The sequence below is a fragment of the Cataglyphis hispanica genome, chromosome 11, assembly GCF_021464435.1.
Source record: "Cataglyphis hispanica isolate Lineage 1 chromosome 11, ULB_Chis1_1.0, whole genome shotgun sequence".
In the NCBI taxonomy this organism is placed as follows: domain Eukaryota; kingdom Metazoa; phylum Arthropoda; class Insecta; order Hymenoptera; family Formicidae; genus Cataglyphis; species Cataglyphis hispanica.
In genome coordinates, this window is record NC_065964.1 from 2219699 (window position 1) to 2242063 (window position 22365).

At 33.5% G+C, this 22365-nt stretch overlaps 3 protein-coding genes across 12 annotated transcripts in view; 1 reads left to right on the forward strand and 2 right to left on the reverse strand.

Annotated features, from left to right (window-relative positions):
* The window catches only part of LOC126852711 (ankyrin-3-like), a 35866-nt gene extending 24925 nt beyond the window's left edge, over window positions 1–10941 (reverse strand). For all 4 annotated transcript variants that reach the window (XM_050597768.1, XM_050597771.1, XM_050597769.1 and 1 more), the window contains exons 1-9: window positions 10834–10941; window positions 5397–5498; window positions 4414–4546; window positions 4154–4317; window positions 3720–3875; window positions 3500–3628; window positions 2813–3010; window positions 1483–1779; window positions 724–921 (exon numbers count right to left, since the gene is read on the reverse strand). In XM_050597768.1, the coding sequence (XP_050453725.1) occupies window positions 724–921; window positions 1483–1779; window positions 2813–3010; window positions 3500–3628; window positions 3720–3875; window positions 4154–4317; window positions 4414–4546; window positions 5397–5498; window positions 10834–10875 (1419 nt within the window). In that variant the 5' untranslated portion in view covers window positions 10876–10941. The remainder of the gene's footprint in view (window positions 1–723; window positions 922–1482; window positions 1780–2812; window positions 3011–3499; window positions 3629–3719; window positions 3876–4153; window positions 4318–4413; window positions 4547–5396; window positions 5499–10833) is intronic.
* Window positions 10942–11316: 375 nt separating this feature from the next.
* Window positions 11317–14472, reverse strand: LOC126852735 (bifunctional peptidase and arginyl-hydroxylase JMJD5-like). Of its 6 annotated transcripts, none has more exons than XM_050597858.1 (8): window positions 14356–14472; window positions 13813–14269; window positions 12955–13096; window positions 12662–12848; window positions 12399–12554; window positions 11970–12187; window positions 11731–11895; window positions 11317–11613 (listed from the first exon to the last, which is right to left on the reverse strand). In XM_050597858.1, the coding sequence occupies exons 2-8, from the start codon at window positions 14250–14252 to the stop codon at window positions 11356–11358; spliced, it is 1566 nt and encodes a 521-aa protein (XP_050453815.1). In that variant the 5' UTR covers window positions 14253–14269; window positions 14356–14472; the 3' UTR covers window positions 11317–11355. The 6 variants fall into 6 exon arrangements, with proteins under 6 accessions (XP_050453815.1, XP_050453820.1, XP_050453818.1 ...); XM_050597863.1 differs by lacking the exons at window positions 13813–14269; window positions 14356–14472 and adding exons at window positions 13407–13540; window positions 14304–14350; XM_050597861.1 differs by lacking the exons at window positions 13813–14269; window positions 14356–14472 and adding exons at window positions 13407–13540; window positions 14270–14341.
* A 235-nt stretch (window positions 14473–14707) lies between these two features.
* Window positions 14708–22365, forward strand: LOC126852727 (serine/arginine repetitive matrix protein 1-like). 2 transcript variants are annotated; one of them, XM_050597825.1, is made up of 8 exons: window positions 14708–14973; window positions 15281–15535; window positions 15770–15902; window positions 16021–18025; window positions 18111–18169; window positions 18281–18349; window positions 18627–18745; window positions 19567–22365. In XM_050597825.1, the coding sequence occupies exons 1-8, from the start codon at window positions 14956–14958 to the stop codon at window positions 19570–19572; spliced, it is 2664 nt and encodes an 887-aa protein (XP_050453782.1). In that variant the 5' UTR covers window positions 14708–14955; the 3' UTR covers window positions 19573–22365. The 2 variants fall into 2 exon arrangements, with proteins under 2 accessions (XP_050453782.1, XP_050453781.1); XM_050597824.1 differs by having other exon boundaries at window positions 18627–22365.

Sequence of the window (22365 nt, forward strand, 5' to 3'; positions counted from 1 at the left end):
TAATAATTTCAATATTAAATTATTTTGATAAAACGATATAAATTAATTTTCACCATTATACGCAAATAAAAAATTAATAGAAATTTTCTTTAAATTAAAATTCATTTTTATTATTTTATTTTATAAATTTATTTGATTTCATAAATATTAAAATTTATTTCTATTTCTCTATTCAATATAATTTTTGAATTAAATTTTATTCAGAGAGATTTTAGATAAGATTTTCCATAATTTAGATAAATATAAAAAATTAAATTAATCTTTAATTTATACGTACATGAGAGTTTAATAAAAAAAAATATTTTAATAGAATAATAAAATATTGTTCGTGCCTTGAAGACTCAAGTGATTAAAGAAGAAAGCGTGAAGAGTAAGATATGAGATGTTAGATTCGTCTTACTTGCAAGTGGAAAATCACATACTTCGATTACAAATCGCTAGTAAGAGACGATTTAAATGTCGATATATGAGACTGGTTAATGGCTCATGCTTTTGTAATTTAAAAAGGGGGGTGCGTATGAGTGATCATTTGTATGTATATGACTTTCTAAATTCTAATCCCTTCTTTCTGCCTTCGAGACAGAGGCACAAGTACTTCGCACTGTCGTCAAGCAAGCTCTATTCTTCTCTGACTCGATAAAGCGGCAAAGAAAGGGATGTAAGGGGGGGAGGGGGGAGGAAAAGTTGGGCTCGATCTTTCGGGATACAACACGCTTTACTTACCCTTGCACGAGCATCGACTTTGGCACCATTTCTTAGCAAAATTCGTATAATGTCTGTTTGATTAGCTCTAGCTGCCAGATGCAGGGGTGTTTCGCCCCTGACAGTCGGCACGTCGGGATTGGCCTCATGCTGCAGTAGGAATATCACGATATTCATACACCCCATAAAACTGGCCACGTGTAATGGAGTCAGTCCGGACTGCAAAACACATGTATATTTTGTCTATTAATATTCGTTTCGATCTCGACGATGACTCCAGAATGTTATTAAATTCCCGATCGACCCTGCACTTCCGTTTCAGACGTGTCTCTCGGAAACAATTGTCATGACATGAACAAATACATAAAAATGATCGTGATTACAGAATTACGTTGATTGATATTCGTCAGTTTTTTTTCTTTTTTATCTACGTAACGCACGACCCTTTAACCAGTCTTCGAAATTAATCAAATCGTTGTTCAACCTCTATTAGGGGCGTAGAAGAAGACAATTATCATTAATGTGCAACGCATTTCAATGTGACCTTTTAATACACCTTCGCGCGGGAAACGATCATTTCTGTGCAATTTTTTTCTTTTCTTTTTTTTTGCGATCGATATCACGATCGTAATATTCACATCAAAATATTCCATCCAGTTGAAGTATTGACACTGTGTGAGAACATTCGTGATTTACAGATGCGAGGAGACATTTATGGAGATATGATTCGATTGATGCGAGATGCTTGATTCGAGTGCGAATTGTAAGGGACGGGATTACCTCGGTGGTGGACTCGATGGACGCCCCGTGTTTCAGCAGCAGCTCCACGACCTTGATGCGATTCTTCTTGCAGGCGATATGAAGGGGCGTGAAGCCGTTCAAGGCCCTCGCGTTCGGATCGGCTTTTCGATCGAGCAACAACTTGGCGACCCTCACGTGGCCGCAGTGCGCGGCGACGTGGAGTGAGGTCAGGTAATCGATGGTCACCTCATCCACCGGAGCGCGATGATACAACAGCACCCTCGCGGCGTCCACGTGGTCCCCTTGAGAGGCCATGTGTAGAGGTGCGAGCCCATTCTGGGAAGATTTAATTTGATTATTAATTTAAGAGAAGAACACATCGAGATCGAAAGCATGTCTATCATCAAATTATAGGAAATTAGTATATTTCAATGATTATAAAAATATTCAGAGTGAGTTAATTTGCTTGGACATTCCAAGTTTTGAAGGGTTTAGTGCCTTTGGCACTAAAATCTTTGGAGATCGAAGTTTCAAAGCTTCGAACTTGAAACTTCGATACTTCAATCTTCGAAACTTCGAAAAATCAAAATTATACAAGTATTAATTCAATATAATAGGAATTTAATATAATAGTTCCGCGATTATTATTGAGGTACATATTTATAAAATTATATGATAAAATCCGAATAAAATTTCTAATGTTGCAATAATTAATATTGAATAATTACATATTTTTTAGAATATATATTAATTAATTCCTCTTATTTACAATATTTTTAGTGTTCCCTGAATGAATTTGCTATTCGCACGAATATATTCTTCGAAGCTGTCCTAGTAACAACCCTAAATCCTAAAAGTAACAGCCCTAATTCAGAGCCACAATTTGTTAAATATAACTTTTAGTCTTAATATAATTTTAGTCTTAAAAAGTCTCTCATTCTTTAAATTTCAATTTTTAATAGCATTTTTTTCATAATTTATTTATCAAAATATTAAATGTAAAAATAACGAGAGAAAAGGCAAGAAAAGTTACTTTTGAATAAAAATAAGAAAAGAAGCTCTAATAAATAATATAAAAAACAAGAAGAAAAACGAGAAAGAGAGCGTAAATAATTATTTTCGTAAAAAATTCTTCAATTAAATATTTCGGTTTTTTTTTCCAACTTTCTTCAGTAAATCAAATCGATTTATTTTGTTAATAGCTATTAAAAATAGGGATAAAAAGAAACTGAAACGTTTTTAATTATATAATATTTCCTGATAAAATAATTATATTCGCGCTCGAGTTTTAACTCGTTTTTCCTCTTGTTTTTTTATTTTTTAAATAATTCGAAGTGTATTGATTGATCGAGTATATGCTAAAACGTACCTTGGTACGTGCACTGATCGGCGCTGAATTCTCGAGTAACGTGCTGACGACCTGTTCGTGTCCCGATCGCGCTGCACAATGAAGCGGAGTCAGGCCATCTCTGGTCTTAGCGTCGATTTGCGCCGAGTTCTCTAACAGTATCTTAACCATATTGTTCTTGCCCCATTTTGCCGCCACGTGTAGCGGGCTTATATTATGCTAAAAAAAAAGAGACCACATTATACCGCTTCCAAAAATGTCAAATCAAAAGATTAAAATATAAAAATACCAATTGCTGCGTTGTGAAAATTTTTTTAAAAATCCAGACTTTTTCTGAATTTTCAGGTGTCTGAGAAAAATCTCAGACGATCTGTTTTAATCATCAAAGTTTGTTTTTCCGAAAATTCAGAAGAGTTCGAACGTGAAAAAAGCTACAGACACTTTGTCTGAAGTTAAATATCATTTAGAAAATATCCAAGGCAATTATTTTTAAATTATGAAGAACAATTTATTTATTAAATTATATTATTTATTTATTAATAAAATTTTTATTTGATATGTAATCTCGCATTCTTTTTATGTAGATTATAATTATATGTCCTCTTATATTATGTATTAGCTGTCTTCATTTTAAAAAACTTAGATTTGGAGTTATTTTTATAAATTATTGACCTATTCAATTTTTAAAGATCACCGGATGTACCTTACCTTAGCTAAGTAATTTACATCGGCTCCTCGTTTTATTAATAACCGCGCTATTTCCTCGTTCCCATAATGAGCGGCGATGTGAAGAGGGGTGAAGCCGCTCTTCGATGTCACGTCGGGCTTATGGTCGTTCTATTCGATGGCGTTGTAAAAAAAAAACACCATATTTTAATTATTTCACGTATCGATTAATTTTTAACGCGAAGATCCAACGAGGGCTCACCTGCAAGAGCAAGTCGGCGGCTTTGCAATCGTCCTTTTTAGCAGCAATATGAAGGGCCGGCAGTCTAACCTTGCCTTTGGAATCATTTTCCAGGAGCACGCTGACGACCTTGTCGTGACCTTGCTGCATCGCCACGGCAAGCGGTGTAAAACCATCCTAGGAAAATATCCGAATTGTTTTATTCAAGTCTTTCAAATTAAAAGTAGGAGTTTGAAGATTCGGAATTTTTTATAATAATTTTTAAAGATATTTTATATTAATTTTCAAAGATATAAAACAATTAAGATTTTTTTCAATTGTATTGGATGTACAAAAATTATTTCTATGTATAGAAATAAAATTTGAGCTTGTTGAAATTACTGTGATGCGACTTAAATATGCCTATAATTAAATAATTATTAAATAATTTGGAAGAGGTAGAGATCTCAGCTCACCTCCGTCGCGAGACTCTGATTGGCTCCATTGTTAAGCAAAAGCTTGACGACTTGATCGTGATTCTCCTGGGCAGCCATGTACAAAGGAGTGAATCCATTTTGCGACTGGATGTTAACTGCAGCACCGTACTGGATAAGTATATTGACTATTTCGCACTGGCCAGCTGAAGAGGTAATATTCGAAATTATATGGACGAGATTACAATTTAAGGAATGATTTATTTTTTTTTTTTTATATGCAGAGAAAGAGAATTATTTACCCAACGAAGCTATGTGCAGCGCGGTGTTTCCCTTCTTCGTCGCAGCGTCTACCTTTGCGCCTCTCTTCAATAGCTCGGTTACTATCTCGACATGGCCATCCTTCGAGGCTAAATGCAAGGCATTTAAACCATTCTGCGAGTAAAACATAAGTATTAAACTTAAAATCACTATCGTCGTTTAATAAAAGATACATTTGTTTAAGCAAAATTTTATTATTTATACAAATATACATTCATAAATAAAAAAATTGAAATAAAATAGGAGAATAAGACACTTAAGATAAAAATTTTTAAACTTTTTAAGATTAGAACTTTAAAACTCTAAAATAAAATTTAGATCTAAATTAAATAATATAAACTTTATAATTCACTCACATAAAATTAATCAATTAAATTAGTTATTGAAAATTATTTATAGACTGTTGAAAAATTAAATTTAACATATATCATATGCTTCAAATAGTCCAAATTTTTATGTTAATTTATTAATTTAACATAATATGGATATATTAAATAATGACACTAATAATTATGTTAATAGTGTATTTCAGCATAAAATAAACTTCATTTAAAATTAATTTTGTATAAAAAATTAATATATTTTTAATAAAAAAATTAACTTGGAAAATATTATTGATGATCTGTAGTCATTCTCACTCCTATTGTAGAATAAAATCAATATTTTTTTCTATAAATAATAGATTAATTTAATAGATAAATCCTGTCATTAATAATACGGGACGTATCTATTGTGACGTATCTAAAATTAAAAATGTACACATTGTGTTATTTTTACCCTTTTTTTTCAGTTGTTTTAATAATTTAACATTCGAGTTTAATCAACAATGTATAAATAAATTAAGACATGAATGTATTAAATATTTAACACGATAATTTTAAGCGGCATACTTTTTAATAAGAAAACACAAATTTTCCAACAGTGTGTATACACATAATATTTGAAAAATTCAAAATGCACTTACCGAGTTGGCTGTATTAATATCTAAATCGGTATCGAGGAATTCGACCACTCTCTCAAGATTGCCGGATCGGGCAGCGCGAAGAAATGCTGTTGTGTCATCAGCCTAAAACGCAAACATTTTATTCTTTAATAAGCATCCGTAGAGGCGAAGCGCACGCAATTACGACTCTATAAAAAGTACAATAATGGGAAACAGAGGGGTGATATAAAGATAACAAGAAAGAGTTGAATATGCGCGATATTATTTACATAGATATGTGATATATAAGAGTAACCTAGTTTGCAGCGATGATGCAATTCTGTCCTTACCCCTTTACCCTCGCGCACTTTAACACTTGGTGTTTATCGCGTCATTATATTTATTATTAATCAACGTTACACGGTAGACTTGTTCCCTGAAGCTATTATTTTATATATAAGAAAGAAAAAATTGCGCGTTATAAATTTATTTTTTTACTTTTAATATTTTTCCTATCAAAAAGCAAAGAAGCGAAGAGTGAATCGAATGGCGATTAAGGTTGTCCGAACTGATTGGCTTGTGATTCTCTCAGCAAACTCTTGGCTTGTTTTCTCAAGAAAGTGGAGTGCCTCCCTGTCTGCACCCCGTTGCGATTCATCGGCAGCAATCTTGATAAGAAGATCGCTTTTAGGGTGGTGGGACTCGCGCTATTGGCGCTCCGTCATCGTGACCTTTTAGCCGGTCGCTATTGCCAGTTTCCGCATGAAAAATCATTCTCCACTTCCTTCGATATGCGCCGCATTTCGCCGGCTGTGCCGCCTAAACACCCCAACTCTTCCCCTCTCCCGCCCCACCCCTACCCACCCTCCCTCAACCATCTGGTGCATTTCACCCTGTTAGTTCAGTAGCTCGATTATTCGTATCGCACCGATTAGGACTGGTTGGGACCGATTGGGACCGGTTAGGACCGGTTATAATTTTCGTGAGAATTGAAATTCTCCTATTTCTTAGGGTAGACGAGCCACTTCTACGACGATAAAAATGTATAACGCAATTGTTCGCGGTTAAATATATTTAACACACCCACGCACCACCGGGAATCATACCCGCCACCTTCGATAGGGCGGAGGAGGGGAGGGATCATCATCGCTCGCTCGCAAAAAAGTCATCGCGAATCTCGCGATTGATTTTAGGGCTCGAAATATATTCTCATTTTCTTCGATCGGTCATTTCGCGAGAGGGCGAGAAAGAGGGTGCCAGAGGGGGCAACGAAAGGAAAAGAAAGAGAGAGAGAGAGAGAGAGAGAGAGAGAGAGAGAAGATGAGAATACCGGCTTCGAATTCGCCTCCGCCACTCGGTGATCATTTACCTGACTCGTGCTGTCGGTGACCATCGTGATGATGATCGACAATTGTGGCTCCCACGAGGAAAACGGCCTCGCCCGAGAGGAAAAGTCGACACACAACCGCGGGATCCCGCGACGACACACGAGACCCTCCCTTGAAGACGCGCGGCCACGCGCGTCACACGACCATTTGTGTGTGCACACACCGCGTTCGCCGCGGGAGGGTGCGCACAGAGAGACGTGTTAAGGCCAGGACGACACGAAGAGAGAAAAAGAAAGAGAGAGAGAGAGAGAGAAAGAAAGAGAGTGTCGCGGAGCCGCCCTGCACGAACACGCGAACCGCGCAGAATCGAGCGACAACGATCTCGCATATGTGTAGTAGAGGGTGTATACACACCACGCCACTCGGGGCTGTACAGCCTTGTATATATCAGGAACATGGGGGTGGGGGTGGGTGAGGAAGGCGGCGAGGAGAGGGGGGGAGGAGGCCGCCGGTTTCTCTCGCACCCTCGCCCTCACTTCCCATTCTGCTCCCTCCCCCCATCCTTCCCTATCACGTTGCGTTACCACCACCCGCTTTTTCAGCAATGAAAACTTTCTTTTTTTTTTTCTTTGCCTTACACCCGCTGGCTTAGTTTTTTGGAACCTTGACAGACGGGAGCCTTGCGAATTGCTTAACTTTAATTAAGATGCATATATTGCGTTCGATAGATGGATGATATATTCTGAAAATATACCGCATTGAAATATAATTGATAATTGATGAGATAGTAGAGAAGGATAGACTTTTTGACTCCCTTTCTCCTCGTCTTTTGACAGATCATTTATGTAATATTAATGTAATATTATTAATAGATTTCTCTTTCTTGACACATTCGAAATTGATCTTGCTCGATAAGGATTTCATTAATTTAATTTATTTTGAACAGATAAGAAAAAAACTCAATAGTACAGATAGTTAATGAGAATAAATACTAGATTGATATAAATCAAGCGGAAAAGATGAATATTCTGATAAATATATAAATATATGAAAAGATTGAACATTTATTAACTTTTGGACGTAAAAGATAAACTAAAAATCCTGATCGGCAATCAAATAAAAAATTTCTTCAGAATTAAAAATATATTCTCGAAGATATCGAATTGACATAAAAGTATGTCAAGAAAGGGGAGCGACAAGAAAACAATTTTTATCTCGAGATAGATAAAGTTCGTGTGCTTCACAAGATAAACCTTAGCCCTAATAGAAATCGGAAGGGTGAAGATTCGAATGTGCAAACATTCCTCGATGTATCTCGTTTTTCGGGGATTCCGTATCGCGAAAGATAAGCCTATCCCTTCATCCTTTCTCCTCGCTTTCTCTCTCTCTCTCTCTCTCTCTCTCTCTCTCTCTCTCTCTCTGTCTCGTTGTATCACAATATCCTCTCTCTTTCTCTGATCTCGTGTACGGGACGGTTTATAGAGGCATTATAAAGGCGCGATGAGTATTCGCCTTAAGATCTGGCATCGGGGTTGGATTACTGAGACGGGATAGGTGGAGAACATCCCTTACGGGAGAGAGAAATTACACGTCCAACGCGCTTGCTCGTCCGCGCATGAGACACGAGGGGGTGGTTATGGGCGACGCGCATTTCTCGCTCGCGAGCCAAACAATGTCTATGCCTGAAGCTATCCTCCTTTTGATCAGCGAATGTAAAGACCTCGGGCTGACCGCGGAGATTTGCTTCTGACAAATATCTTTACGAGCCACGCAAAAAGTCGACACAGATATATGTATATAGGGCGACAAAAATGTATGAACTTCTTAAGAAAAAAAAAAGTTCAAACAAAACTCAGGATTCTTATATATGTATATTTGACACAAACTAGAGATGAGACTCCTCAAAATCACGATAATGATTTTAAGATAGATGATAGATAATGGAACAATTATAATTCGAGATAATCGAGATTTTTTTTATTTAGATCTTGAACGTGATGTATATAGTTTCTTTTGGCTATCAACTTCATTCTTGAATAATTTGTCTTCTTTTCAAATCTTCTTTCTCTTCAAATCAACATCAATCCAATATCGAATATTGAGATTTATTTAGATAAGATTTATTGATTATAAACTCTCTAAAAATTTCATGAGAGAGAGAGAGAGGAAAATTAATATTTAAAAAGCTCTAATTCAATTTCAAAGATAAATTTGAAGACAGTTTACTCCACTAATAATAAACTCTTAACTCTTAATATTCAAAATTAGCGATGCATTAAATTTAATAAATTAATTAATTATTACATAAAATATTATAGAAATAATTTAAGATATATGATATTATAAAAATAACAGACATTTTGTGCTCTCGTTAAGTATATGGATCGGCCACGATAATGATTTACAGATAAATGATAATAGAATAATTATAAGATAATTCGAGATAATCAAGATTTTTTTATTTATATCTTGGTTGTAGTTTCCTTTTCAATCAAATATCAACTTTATTCTTGAACATTTAGCTCTTTTTTCTTCTTTTCAAATCTTTAGACTTACATCCATACTGATCTAACATCAAATACTGAAATTTATTTAAAAAATTTATTGATCATAAATTCTCTAAAAATCTTATGAGAGAGAAAGAGAAAAAGATTGACATTTATTGTAGAAAGCTGATAACTCTTAATTCAATTTCAGAGATAAATTTGAAGACAGATTTACTCTCCATTAATATAAACTCTTAATTATTTTAATTCAAAAAATTCGCGATGCATTAAATCTAATTAATAATTACGTACAATATTACAAAAATAATTTAAGAGCCAGTATATATAATATTATATTATATAAAAATGACATTTTGCGCTCCGTGCGTTAATCGGTCTCGGCTAATCGATCGATTGTGCCGATTAATCCGAGACGTCGATTGTATCGTATTGCGATACGTTTCGCTGATTATATTTACATTAATTAATTACACGACAATTTTAAAGAAAATAATCGCAGCGTTCCGATTTTCTGACGAACGATAGGTCAACATCCTTAATCGCGTCTTAAGAGAAATGGACACAGCCTGCACATGTCGATCAATAAAATCTTTATATACAACTCGTGGCGGCAAGAACGGTGTTATATTCATAAATGCGTGTCTCTACATCCCTCGATGCAACCTTGCACTCGCGTGACTTCGTCCAAGGTCGCGACCCCTTCGCGAGGCTTTAGCGCGCCGAACTGCGCCTTTCATACCCTTAATTCTCTTGCGCACCAATCGACTGTAAAATTTTACGGATACATGTACTAGAATCTGAACTATCCCTTGCGTTCAGTAATTTATTATCGATATGCAACGCTTAATCGAAAATGCTATCAAAATTAAATCAGATCAAAATGATTAAAAATTTACAATATATAATTGTCACACTGTATGTGTATACATAATAAAAAATATATTGTTTATAAAATTAATTTTATCATTACATGCTGTGTTGGTTGATTAAAAATTATCGTTGATAATGAATAAGGATATCTCTAAATTTTTTTATCGAATAGAAGAAGTAATAAACATGTTGAAATAAGAACAATGACAATCTGGCGAAGTATAGAGAAGACAAAATGTCGATAAACATTATTATTCAACAATTAATTTATCAAAATAACGTTTTAGAATACTGTAACCGATTTTTTCTAAAAATAATGCCGAGCTATCTCTCATTGGATCGTGTCCAATAATCACTGCAAGCGTTTGCGACAAGAGAGATATATCAGCTGATTCGATATCAGATATATTTATTAACATTTTACGCTGTGTTAATTTATATACATATATACTTTTAGATACTTCAATTAATTATCAGAATGTATTACTGATGCTGCTATAATAATACTGCAGTCTTGGACTATATTTATTCATAAATATATGCCATTGCAAGAATAGTATCAATTAACGATTCGTTCAAACTGTTTATTAATATTAATATAATAATGTCCAGGTCTTACTACAGGTCAGGCTACAGAAAATTATCGTGAAATTGCTCGATTTTGAGATCTCTACAGATAATAGTAGAGGGATAATAGGAAATTCGATATAAGAGTCCGTCTCATGTTCTATGAGACGACCCGAAGATTAGGAAGATACGCGTTTTTTTTTTTACCTGAAGCCTAATGATGGGCGGGAATGCGTCCTCTTCCGTCATTACTAAATAATAAACTGTCTGTGTACTCTCTTTGACAAGCTCTACACACGCTCTGTAAGCACCATGCTGAAGACGTAGACCGCGGGATATTAATAGAGAGTTCTATGTTATTTTTGTTAAACTCCTATATGTCGTGCTTTTGTTAGCAATCTCGTTAAATTATATGTTATTATTCGAAGTCAATACATTTGCTTAGATGCTCATGAATGTTATTTTTATTTTAGCATATCGATATATTTTTTTTGGAACCATATATATCACTTAATGATTATTTAATGTAAAATTAATAATTTAGTATTTAATCATCAGTTCGATAATTTTGTTTGTAAATAGTAATTTTAATAGTAATTACGATTGGCTGGGATCGTTGGAATTTTTATACAAGGCGCTGTAACGAATAAATTTTTTTATATTAGATAAAAGTTTTTTTTATTATATAAGAAAAGTTTTATTTGAATTTTATTTAAGAATAATTAAGAATTAATTCCACCAGAAACTGATCGAAAAACTAGGGGTAAGAGCGGTCACATGATGCCACCACTTTGGTGGAATATACAGCATTTCTCCAGGTTTCAAATGAAACGTCATGCCGTCAGCTTTACGAAAATTTGGCCACTTATCATAATCTGGCCTCACCGGATCTACTTGCGCAGTATTATTCAGTAATTTGCTATCGTAGGGATACAAATTTTCTGTCTCAGCTGGAGAATATAAGATAACTCTTTTGTAACCAAATATCTGAGAAAAATAATAATCACACTAATTATTATATATGAAATGTATTTTATACATAAGATTAAGATGAAAGAATACATAATGTAACTCGAATAACTTTAATCGTAAATATTTTTTTACCTGCGAGAGCAGATTATTTTTTGGATCAAAATGCAAAGGAGACACTGTACCAGCAGGTCCGAACCAGGCATTTATGTCAACCTCTGATGATTCTACATCCTTGTCCTCACTATCCGAGAAACAGCAATATTCTGGCACTTCAAAATCCTTTTTTAATTCTGGTATCTAAGATCAATTTCGAGATTATAACATTATAAAGCAAGATTGTATACCAAATGCATTGTAAATTATAATATTACCTGTTCAAACAATTGATGCTGTGCTAAATAGCCGACTTTGCTATTATTTGCAATAACGTGTTTTTGTAAAAATTCAGAGAAATTAACAAGATGTTGAGTCCAATCTTCCTCGGTATAACTAGATCCAATTTCGATCGGTACTGTCCGAGATCCCGCGATCTTGTTTAAATAGTTAGGATTTTTCCATAATGTTAGTGCTTTCCAGTGATTCATACAATCTGTAATAAAATATATAAGATTAATATTTTTAATATCTTCTTTTGATAACTTTTTGATATCATAAACTGCTAGTTATCTTATTTATATACTATTCATAATAAATATATTTCAAACTTTTATCTCATGATACAAATTATAATATAAAGCAAAGTATTAGTTATTTTGTAAATCTTAGCTAAATTTATAATTTATATTAATTATGAATCAAACCTGTTAATATAGCCGGAACTTTGGGCACAAAAATTTTATTATAAAATGTTTGCATTGATGGTCTCTCAAAGTATCTATCCGGATAATTAGAGATTAAGTCATTACTCTCTTTGTGATTGATTGAAATTTCTTCAAGATTTATAATGCCAGAGTCTTCTGTTAAAATTTCAAAAATAAATAAATCAATTTAAAAATACAACGGATAAATATGTGTGTGATCTATTATATTATTAGTATAAATTTTGATAAAGATATATTTTTACCAGCGCAATGGTCGTTTAACTTTGTAGCAATAGTTGTCAATAAATTTGGTACACTAGGAAGAGGTGCACCTAGCAGAATGCCTTTATCAATTTGATTAATAATTTTCCTTAATACAGTCTTTTTTTTCTCTTCTTTATTATTGAAGCTTTCAATATTGTTATCATACTGAATTTCTAATAATACTGCCTAAATATATCAAGCGTCCCAAAAGAAATTTTTTGAATCAGTATAAGATTTTGAGAAGATATATAATTGGGATTTTTCTAAAGTCAATAATAATTTTTTTTTATACCTTAACAATGACACACAGAGAATAACAATATCTATATCCTATTGGAACATCTTTCCAGTAGCCCGAGTTCAATACTTCCCATGCGCGGTCTAAACAAGCTTCTACTCTTGTTATTGAGTTGTTTATCCATGCTTCTGAAGCTCTTGTAAAAAGAAAAAATCTTTATATGTATTAAATATTCAAACATATTGTATTATTTAAAATAATCAATATATATATATATAATATGGTTGTATAAACACTTGTTTATTAAAATAATCAATATAATAAATTTCTAAGTCTACAAAATTCTTTGTATTAAATTGAATAAAAGTAACATGCTTGTTAATATTTCAAATTAATTTATTAATTAAAATAAATATCTAATTTTTTATTAAAAATTTACTTAAATATATTAAATATATTAATATTTCGTGTATGTGAGGTAATATTGTTGTAAAGATTTTATTTACAATTGTTTGTTAGATGTATGTAGCACACTTATTATAGGCGTCAAATGTAGTTTTATTTCGGTGGGTATATGTTCCAATTCTTTTGCTAGCAATTCCCAAGGTACTGTTATCATAGAAGCACTACGAGTCATTGCCTATAAATCACACGTACACACATACATACAGATCTCAGATGTATAATAATTATAAATGATTATAATTGAAAAAAAAAAGCTTTACTTATAAATAGACGCTTCTGTTATACTTGGGTTTACTTAAATTCGCCCATTGTACAATGACATGATCAGCTAAATAATACAAGATCCTTCCCGTTAAAGAAAAAGTTTTTACTCTGCAGAAGCTTTCTACAAATACAATAACGCTCTCCCTGATGCACAGCGCTTTGAACAAAAATGCTAAGATGCACAAAGGAACGCAAGTGCCAGGACCGTTGCATAAAATAAGCTCCGGATTTTCTCTCCATAAGATTGGAAGACAGTTGAGAGTGGCGAACAGAGTGGTCCATATAGAAGTGAGGTACGACTGTCGAACTTCCCGGCTTCTGTAAGCCTCTACAATTTTATAATCCTCATTGCCATCCTCCAGCTCCTTGACCTTCTCCGCACTCAGCTTATCCGTCCAAGCACGAACGTACACTCTGGGCGTATAATTCTCGAAATTCAAATGTTTAACTATCCGCAGCATCTCGGCTGTGTGTCCACCGGATCCTAATATTATCATCGTTTTAGCCGGATGGGATCTCTCCCCCCTGGGCTTATCGCGTTTGATGAATATCACGTAACATACTCTAGCAAATAATATGCAAGCAAGGCCGATAATGAAATAGATGAAGTATCTTGCGTACATCTCGCTTTATCACGCACCTGAAAAGATTATCATCGAATGAAATATGTTTACCAAGTCATGTAAGTGCAGATTACTTTACAGGTTACGTTAAGAACAATCTTACTAATTTCCAGATTTTGTGTATGCATCTCTCTGTCTCTCTGTCTCTCTGTTTCTCTGTCTCTCTTTCTCTCTCTCTCTCTCTCTCTCTCTCTCTCTCAGTGAACTCCAATGGAATACTTTTGCCACAATCGACGCACATGCGCGGAAAAGGTGACTCATCTGTCATCGCTAATAACTAGCTTCATGTGATTGGCGACAGCCAATGACGATCGACTGCTGTTCGCGATTGGCTATTCCTTCTTGTTTACTCAACAGACTGTTGAAGAAAAAATTGGATCGAATTTCCCGTCTGAATAAATTGTCGTAGTTTATGGTCGACAAGCTTCACGTCTCCCCACCCCGTCCCGCACATATGTACGCCATTTTTATTTATGTGCGGGGGTTCGGTAGAGTTGAATACGAGCAGATAATATTTTTAGTGGAAAACGAAATTTTGGAATAGTTCGAGAGTCGATTAGTGAAACATGTCGTCCCGTGATATTTAAATGACGCCGGTCATCGTTACGTTTGCACTCGCGATCATCGCGTGAGTGACTGTTCGTGCGAATGGTGATCATCCTGAACGCGACTTTCCTTCTCCCCCAGCGCTCCTGTTAATAAAATGGATCATCGCCAAAAGGTAAGACAAATACACAAAAAGTATTGTATATATTCCTTGATATATTCTTCTCTTGTCGACAAAAAATTAGGATTAAAAGAGACCAAAGGAAGGGGCAGTTCTCTTTGACAACCTCAAACAGATTTGTCTGCAAAAAATGGAAATTTATTTCTTCCCACAACAAACAAACATTCTGTCTTATGATAAATTTATCTATTTGTATGTGTTTTTCGTACAAAGTACTCGGTTTTATTTTTTACTATTTCTATTCTGCTGTAAAATGTCATGTGTCTTGGATAGAATTTAATCTATTGCTTATGCTTGTCAGATGGTTGTAGTTCCTCAACAATCGAAAATTAAAATTGAGGATGACGACGACGAGGATGTGGAAGCACTGAGATTGGCAGCGCTTAAGTCGTTGCGAACTAAAGATGCCACGCATAAGAGGCCAACGATATTACAGGTGCAGAAAGTTTTTCCACAAGTAACGCAACCGTCACGTTTCCCATATAAAGGTCCATATAAAGGGCCTATAAAGAAAAATTTCTATCACAACAAATTGCAAGGTCAAAGACAAAATGGGGTGAGCTTTTAAATTGTGCAATATTTTTAAGAAAACTCCAATAGTTACTTTAAATTTTATATCGGAAAATAAAGATAAATACAACTCATGTTTTTTGTTTTATAATACTTAAGATATGTTTGAATAAATGGTCTACTAAATTTTAAAATATATGTAAAACAAGATTTATATTGTAATTTATAAATGTATAATTTTTAACAAATATGTTTATATATTTGTAATTTATATTTACAGAATGTGTATTATCAAAGCCCTCGTAATCCAAATCTAATAGCGATAGTTCCTGTAGACGAGCCTTCCCCAATTCAACAAGCCCAGCTAGCACCTGTAGAAAAGACTGAATCATGTGCAGAATCACATCCACAAGGTAGGTTTATCATATTTTCACTTAATTATTATTGATTTCTCAACATTAATAGACTGACGAATTGCATTCATTGCTTTCTTCAAAAATTAAATAATTTAAAATGATTGTATAATTTCAGAAATATCGAAATTCCATCGTTTTAAAGACACTGGAAGTGCTTCAGAAGAAGAAGAAGCAAAGGAACAAAAAAATAATGTAACTTCTATAAAGAAAGACATTACTGCAAAGGAAGAACCGGAGGAGTCTTTGGTAGAGACAGAGAGTCAGGAAGAAACTGCAGAAAATTTGCAAAAAAATGGAGATAACCAAGAAGAAGATGGTAATGATGACGATGATGATGTACTCTTAATGGCTGATCTCGAAGAGGAAGACAGTTTAGAACGCTTAATGGATGAGATGGAGAGAGAAATGAATGATGGAAATAAGCCGTCTGAGAAGAAAGAGAAAAAATTGAATAAAGGCGAAACTAAGAACATAGTGAAGAGTGACGAAGGAAATAAAAATTTTGATCAAAAAGTGAAATCGGATGAAAATTGCGGCAAGAAGGAGAGAAGCAACACAATTACCTCGTCTCTGACTGCGATTGTCAAAAATGATAGACGATCAGTTTCTCCGCACGTAACGAACCGAGTTGGTCAAAAACGCAAGTCACTGTCTCCAAGGTCACGGTCACGAAAGAAATCACCAAGAAGATCTCCCAGAAAATCTCCGATCAGACAGCCGAAAAGATCTCCGAGAGAATCATTGAGATATAGATCACCACGCAGATCTCCGACGTTACGATATTCTCGTAGATCCACATCACCCAGACTCTCGCCGCGCAGATCTCCAAACAGAATATCCACGAAGAGATCGCCACTGAGGAAATTATCCCCGAGAGGCAGATCACCCAAGCTTTCGTCGCGTTCCAGATCGCCCCGTCCGCACAGATCGAGATCACCGAGACGATCGCCTCGATCGAAATCTCCGAGGCTGCGTTCGCCAAAAATATCACGCTCCAGATCGCCGAGATTGTCGAGATCGAGATCGCCACGTTACTCGCCGCCGCTCAGATCGTCCAGATCCAAATCTCCCAGATTATCGCCAAGAAGAGTGTCGCCTCGTCGACTGCGATCTAGATCTAGATCTCTCGGTTTGTCTCCTCCTCGCAGAGGATCGCCTCGCTTGCGATCGCCAAAAGTGTCACCGCGTAGAACACCACCTCGTCTGAGATCACCGCGACTCTCGCCTCGCAGATCACCATGGTCATCCCCGAGACACTCACCGCGCCTTTCGCCGCGACGAAGGCGATCTCCCAAGTGGTCACCTAAAGAATTACCCAGGAAACACGGGCCGCGTTCCATTACTCCGGATATCAATCGAGACGAGTATGCAAGAGACCCGTCTCCGATTTTCAAGAATACAGCTTCGCCAGAAATATCCAGAATGAGGACAAAGCAAAAGGATGAAGTGTATGAAAGATCAACAACAGCGACGATCGAAACAGCAAAGGAATCCGTTGATATGATTAGCGATCCTGTGCTCGAAGCAAGAAGAAAGAAATTTGAATCTACGCGGCCTATCGATCCTGTAAATGCCAATAAAAAGATTAAATTATCCAAGAAACGTACGACGAATATAAAAGTAGAGTCCTCGGAAGGAACGGAGATTCCATTAGTTGGTAGAAAGGCAAACAAAACTCTGGAGGAATTTGATGTTCAGGAGATGGATATCTGCCTGGCGGCGAATTATGAGTTAGAAGAGTTTGAAGAAGCGGTAGAAAATACATCACCGACTATTATTACAAGCTCTGTAAATACTTGCATAGACGTAGAGCCGCAAAAAATGGAGAAGGAGAAGTCTTTGAAGAAAAAGAAGAAACGCGACAAGGAGTTGTACCAAGTGGGAAAACTGAAAAGCGAACTACCGCTTTCTGAACGTATCGGAAAAGACAAGAAATGTAAGAAACGTAAAGAGATAGACCCCGAGGATGGTATAGACGCTATATTCGAAGATATAGCGGTAGATGAAGAAGGAGATTTACGAACAGAGCTCAGCAGGAGGCGCGCGGAAAGATTGAACAGAGCAGTACCAATTCAGTCGGCTAGACTGGTTCAGTCAGCTTTTAAAGGCGTTGTTAATGAGTATGTATCAGCACGATGTTAATGTAATATTATTGTATTTTTTTTTGACAATGTTACTTATTGTATCTCGCGTTTCTTTTTACAGGGTTGTGAAAAATAATGCGAAAGCTAATCAGAGACATGTCCTTAACACTGATGAAAAATGTAAGTAATAATAATATATTCAGCTGCTCAATATTTCTATATATATTTCGATAAACTTCTTTCTTTATTGTACAATTTTTTTTTTAATAACGAATGTTTCTCTTTTTATAGCTAATCAAAAGGAAGTTAGACGGGTTACTGTATTACATAGATCATTAACGGAATTACACGATTCTGAAGGTACTTATATCTTCTTGTAACATATATCTTGTAACATTAACATAAATTGTTTGTAAGTTTCAGTTTATAACATTCATTAATATTTATTCGTTAATATTCGTTGGTCACTTGTTGAAGAAATTGTAGAGTTGGAGATTTTATTTTTTTAAATGATTAGTTTCATTATTATTTTTTACACGTATGAAGAAAATATTTTACAATCACAAAATAAAAATAATTAAGAATTAAATTTTTAATCTTGACTAAATTTAGTTATGTTCTTATTTTTCATTTACAGATGAAAGTACTCTTGATTCGAAAGTACCTGTGCGTTTCAGGCTCGGGCTCAACAAACAAGTGCAAGAGTCCAGAGAATCCAAGGTTACTCGAAAAGCATCCAAAAGACAGGGTCGTAAGGTAAAGCACAAAAATCATTTGTCTACTCTAAAAGATCCTGAGCATATTTCGTAGTGAATGAAATTATGCCTTTATATCTACTCTAGATTTGTAAGTAGTATGGTAACCTCTTATCAACATGGTTTAATCGATATTGATATTTTGTGATACTACCAAGAGTTAAGTATATTATGTAAAAAAAGATACATTTTGAAATATTCATACTTTTATTGAGAGATCATAATGGAATGATGGCAGAAATAAGAAACGATAAAAACTTGAAATTATTAGGCTCTATGCACAATATTTCATTATAATCTTGCAAATTAGAATAGTACAATCTGATATAATTTGAATAATGATCAATTATTACAATTGTATCAACTTAATAAATAACAGTTCTTTGAGTAATTAATGAAAAATATTTTAATAAACAATATTTTTTGTTCATTATGGAGGAATCTTTTTTTTTTGTTAGGAATATTTTTTTGTTAAAAATTATTTTAAGTAAATAATTACTCATAAAAATAATTTATTAACTAAGTTATGTAAAATTATCTATGAAACACAGTGTGAAACAATATTGTGTGCCTTTTAATAATAGCCAGAAGATAATGAATGCCGCGAGATAATTTGCGTTATTGAATTTTGTTGAAAAAAATGAAGAATATTGTTTTCGTAAAATAGATATAGATATGAACAGACATAACAATACTAGATATATATATAAAAAGAAACGAGCAATTGTATAGAACATTTTCCAGAAATTGTTTGCAATTTAATATTGCGTGATTCGAGACTCGAGTTCAATAGAAAATAAGAGTGATCTGTTTTTTGTTTAGGAATAAAATAAAACCGCGTTCGTCCGATTGCATATTTGAATGCAGAGAGAATAGCGGTTCATCTCTTACTGCTCATTATGTTGTCGACGCATAGGAAGATGCGCTCATTACCGGTTATATTATGTCATATGAAAAGCATCTCTTTTCTCTTTTCAAGCATAAAGTACAATAATATTAATATAATATTGAGAATAATGTCGAAATTTCGAATACTTTTACGATTTAAATGTACTCGATTGTTTATCGTTTGCTTAGGAAAAGTTGATTACGTGTGATTATATTAAATCTGTTATATTGAAGAAGAATTGTGTATATAACTTACTTTGGTCGCTCACCTAATAAACAAGAAATCATTAATAATCCCAAAGCTACCTATTGCAAAACCTAAGTATATTTTATGAGAATTAGTAATGTGTAGGCACATATCTTAATTGTACATAGCACTTAATACCGATCAAACTTAATAAGAATGTTGTAGTATAGCTTGTAAATTTGATTAACGATGTGTGTCGCGGCACCAAATGTCTTGTACAAAAATGCAATTTTTTATTAAAATTTAATTTTAACGTCGCTAAGTGACATATTTTTAAACAGGATGCAAATTCTTTAAGATCTGATTGACGATATTTTATAAATTGATATATTTAACGCTCATTTTTTTACAATTAAGAAATTAAAATTAGTATTAAAATATTAACGATGTGTAGAAGAGAGAAGAATAATTGTTCTCCATACATTTAAAAAAATATGTGCTGATGAAATTTACGGCATTTACAATTTACATTTACGGCTGTAGTTTACGATTCTTTAAAAATGTAGAAAAATTGTATATGTTAATTTTATATGTTTTCGACGGCAGATATTATTGCACATAATCCATTGTTATATATTTTTTATTGCATTTTGTGAGAAAAGTGCAATTATATCCTATTTAATGTATTTTACGTAATTGTATTTAATTTTAACGATCAAAGTAATCTCGTTATTCCTTTAATTATATATTTCCATAATTGACAATTATAGGATATATAACATGCATCAGTACAGCGTATGTATAACCAATATGCGTGAACATTTTTTAGGCTGTTGTGCAGCTATGTACATAAATTTAATCTCTACTTCAGAAATGATGTTCGTATATCAAGCTAAATACCTCATAGTATCTATGAAGGTGTAAACGCTACTTTTACGTCAATAAAAACTAATATTACATTTTAGAGAAATTTTTTTCCATAAAATTATTGCTACGAGTATCACAGTAGGAAACTTATTTTATTTATACACATATATATATATATACATATATAATATTAAATAAAAAAAAAAATATATATATATATATATATGTATGTGCATATGTGGTATAAAAGTGATGTTATTAATAGCTACATATATGCGTGCCTTTTTTATGTTTAATTTAAAAACGTAAATAGACCATTTTTTTATTACACTTAAATAATGAAACGCGTTTACTCGCCGGCCAAAACAAAACTTTTTTACTACGCTGTTTTATTTACACATGATATGTGTGATTTGTGATGCCAACTCTAAGAGTTGAGAGAATAATAAATACCTTGTAGTTAGAAATATAACTGAGAGACTGAGAAAGAAAGATTATGAGCCTTAACCAGTGCATAATATATAATGTGATATTTGGAGAGATTTTTACACTTTCCCTTAAGTGCGTCTCGATTATCTTAGAATAACACAAATAGCGTAATAATCTTTAACATTTAAAGAATATGTGTTGAATAATATGTGAGGTATTCTTAACGTAATTCTATTGATGTAAAGAAACTTTCTTGAAGATATTTTATCATTGTATAAATTTTAATTCCTGAATAATTTATATGATCCATATAATTATATTTTAAGATAATAATTAATTAATTAATTAATAGTATTAAATAATTAATAATAATATTAAAGATAAGCTTTATTTTGTTTTGCAATTATTACTTGCCAATTGCAATTTTTTAAAACGCGACATAAAATTTGAAAAAAATATTTGCTATATTAAGTATATAATTATAATTATATTTTTTTGTATTAACTCGATTTAGCTTCTGTGTTATTCTACGATACAACCGCGATTAGATCGCGGCTTTCTATGACTGTTACTGATTATTTAATTTATTAACTTAATTTCTGTCATAGTGGTAAAAATATAGATGGGGATAACTTGTTAAAAAAAAAAATATTTTCATAACAATCTTTTGGTCATATTGTAATTTAATAACGCAACTCGTATGTTTATTAATAAGCATCTCTTGCTTTTTTTTACATTATGATTATTAATTGTAATTAGAAATGATGATTATAGAAATTTATATAGAAATGTGTATGTATGAGATTATGATACACACTATTGATTGATTTCGTGTCTCCTTAAATCCGAAAGAAGTAGAATTTTACTTTCGGCGCAATAATTTCTCATTTTGCACATTATTTATTTCTGTACACATAAGAGAGAAAGAGAGAGAGAGAGTTCGTATGCTATATTTATTACTGTAAAACGTTTAACCATCTGTAATTTACCACGCGAACCACACATATGTATGAATGTATCTCTTTGTATACCTGTATGTTTGTACTTATACCTTTTTACAAAAAAAAAACAAAAAGAGGAGAAACAACGCGAGATTATCGCATACTTCCTACTCAGATGTAGTGACGCTTAAATCAATAGCGAAGTAAGATGAGGGAGACGTATTACTTTGTACGTCTCTTTAGAATTAATTGAATCTTTTATTTCAGAAAAAAAAAGATACGGAATAAAAAGATATTTTTTCAGCCATT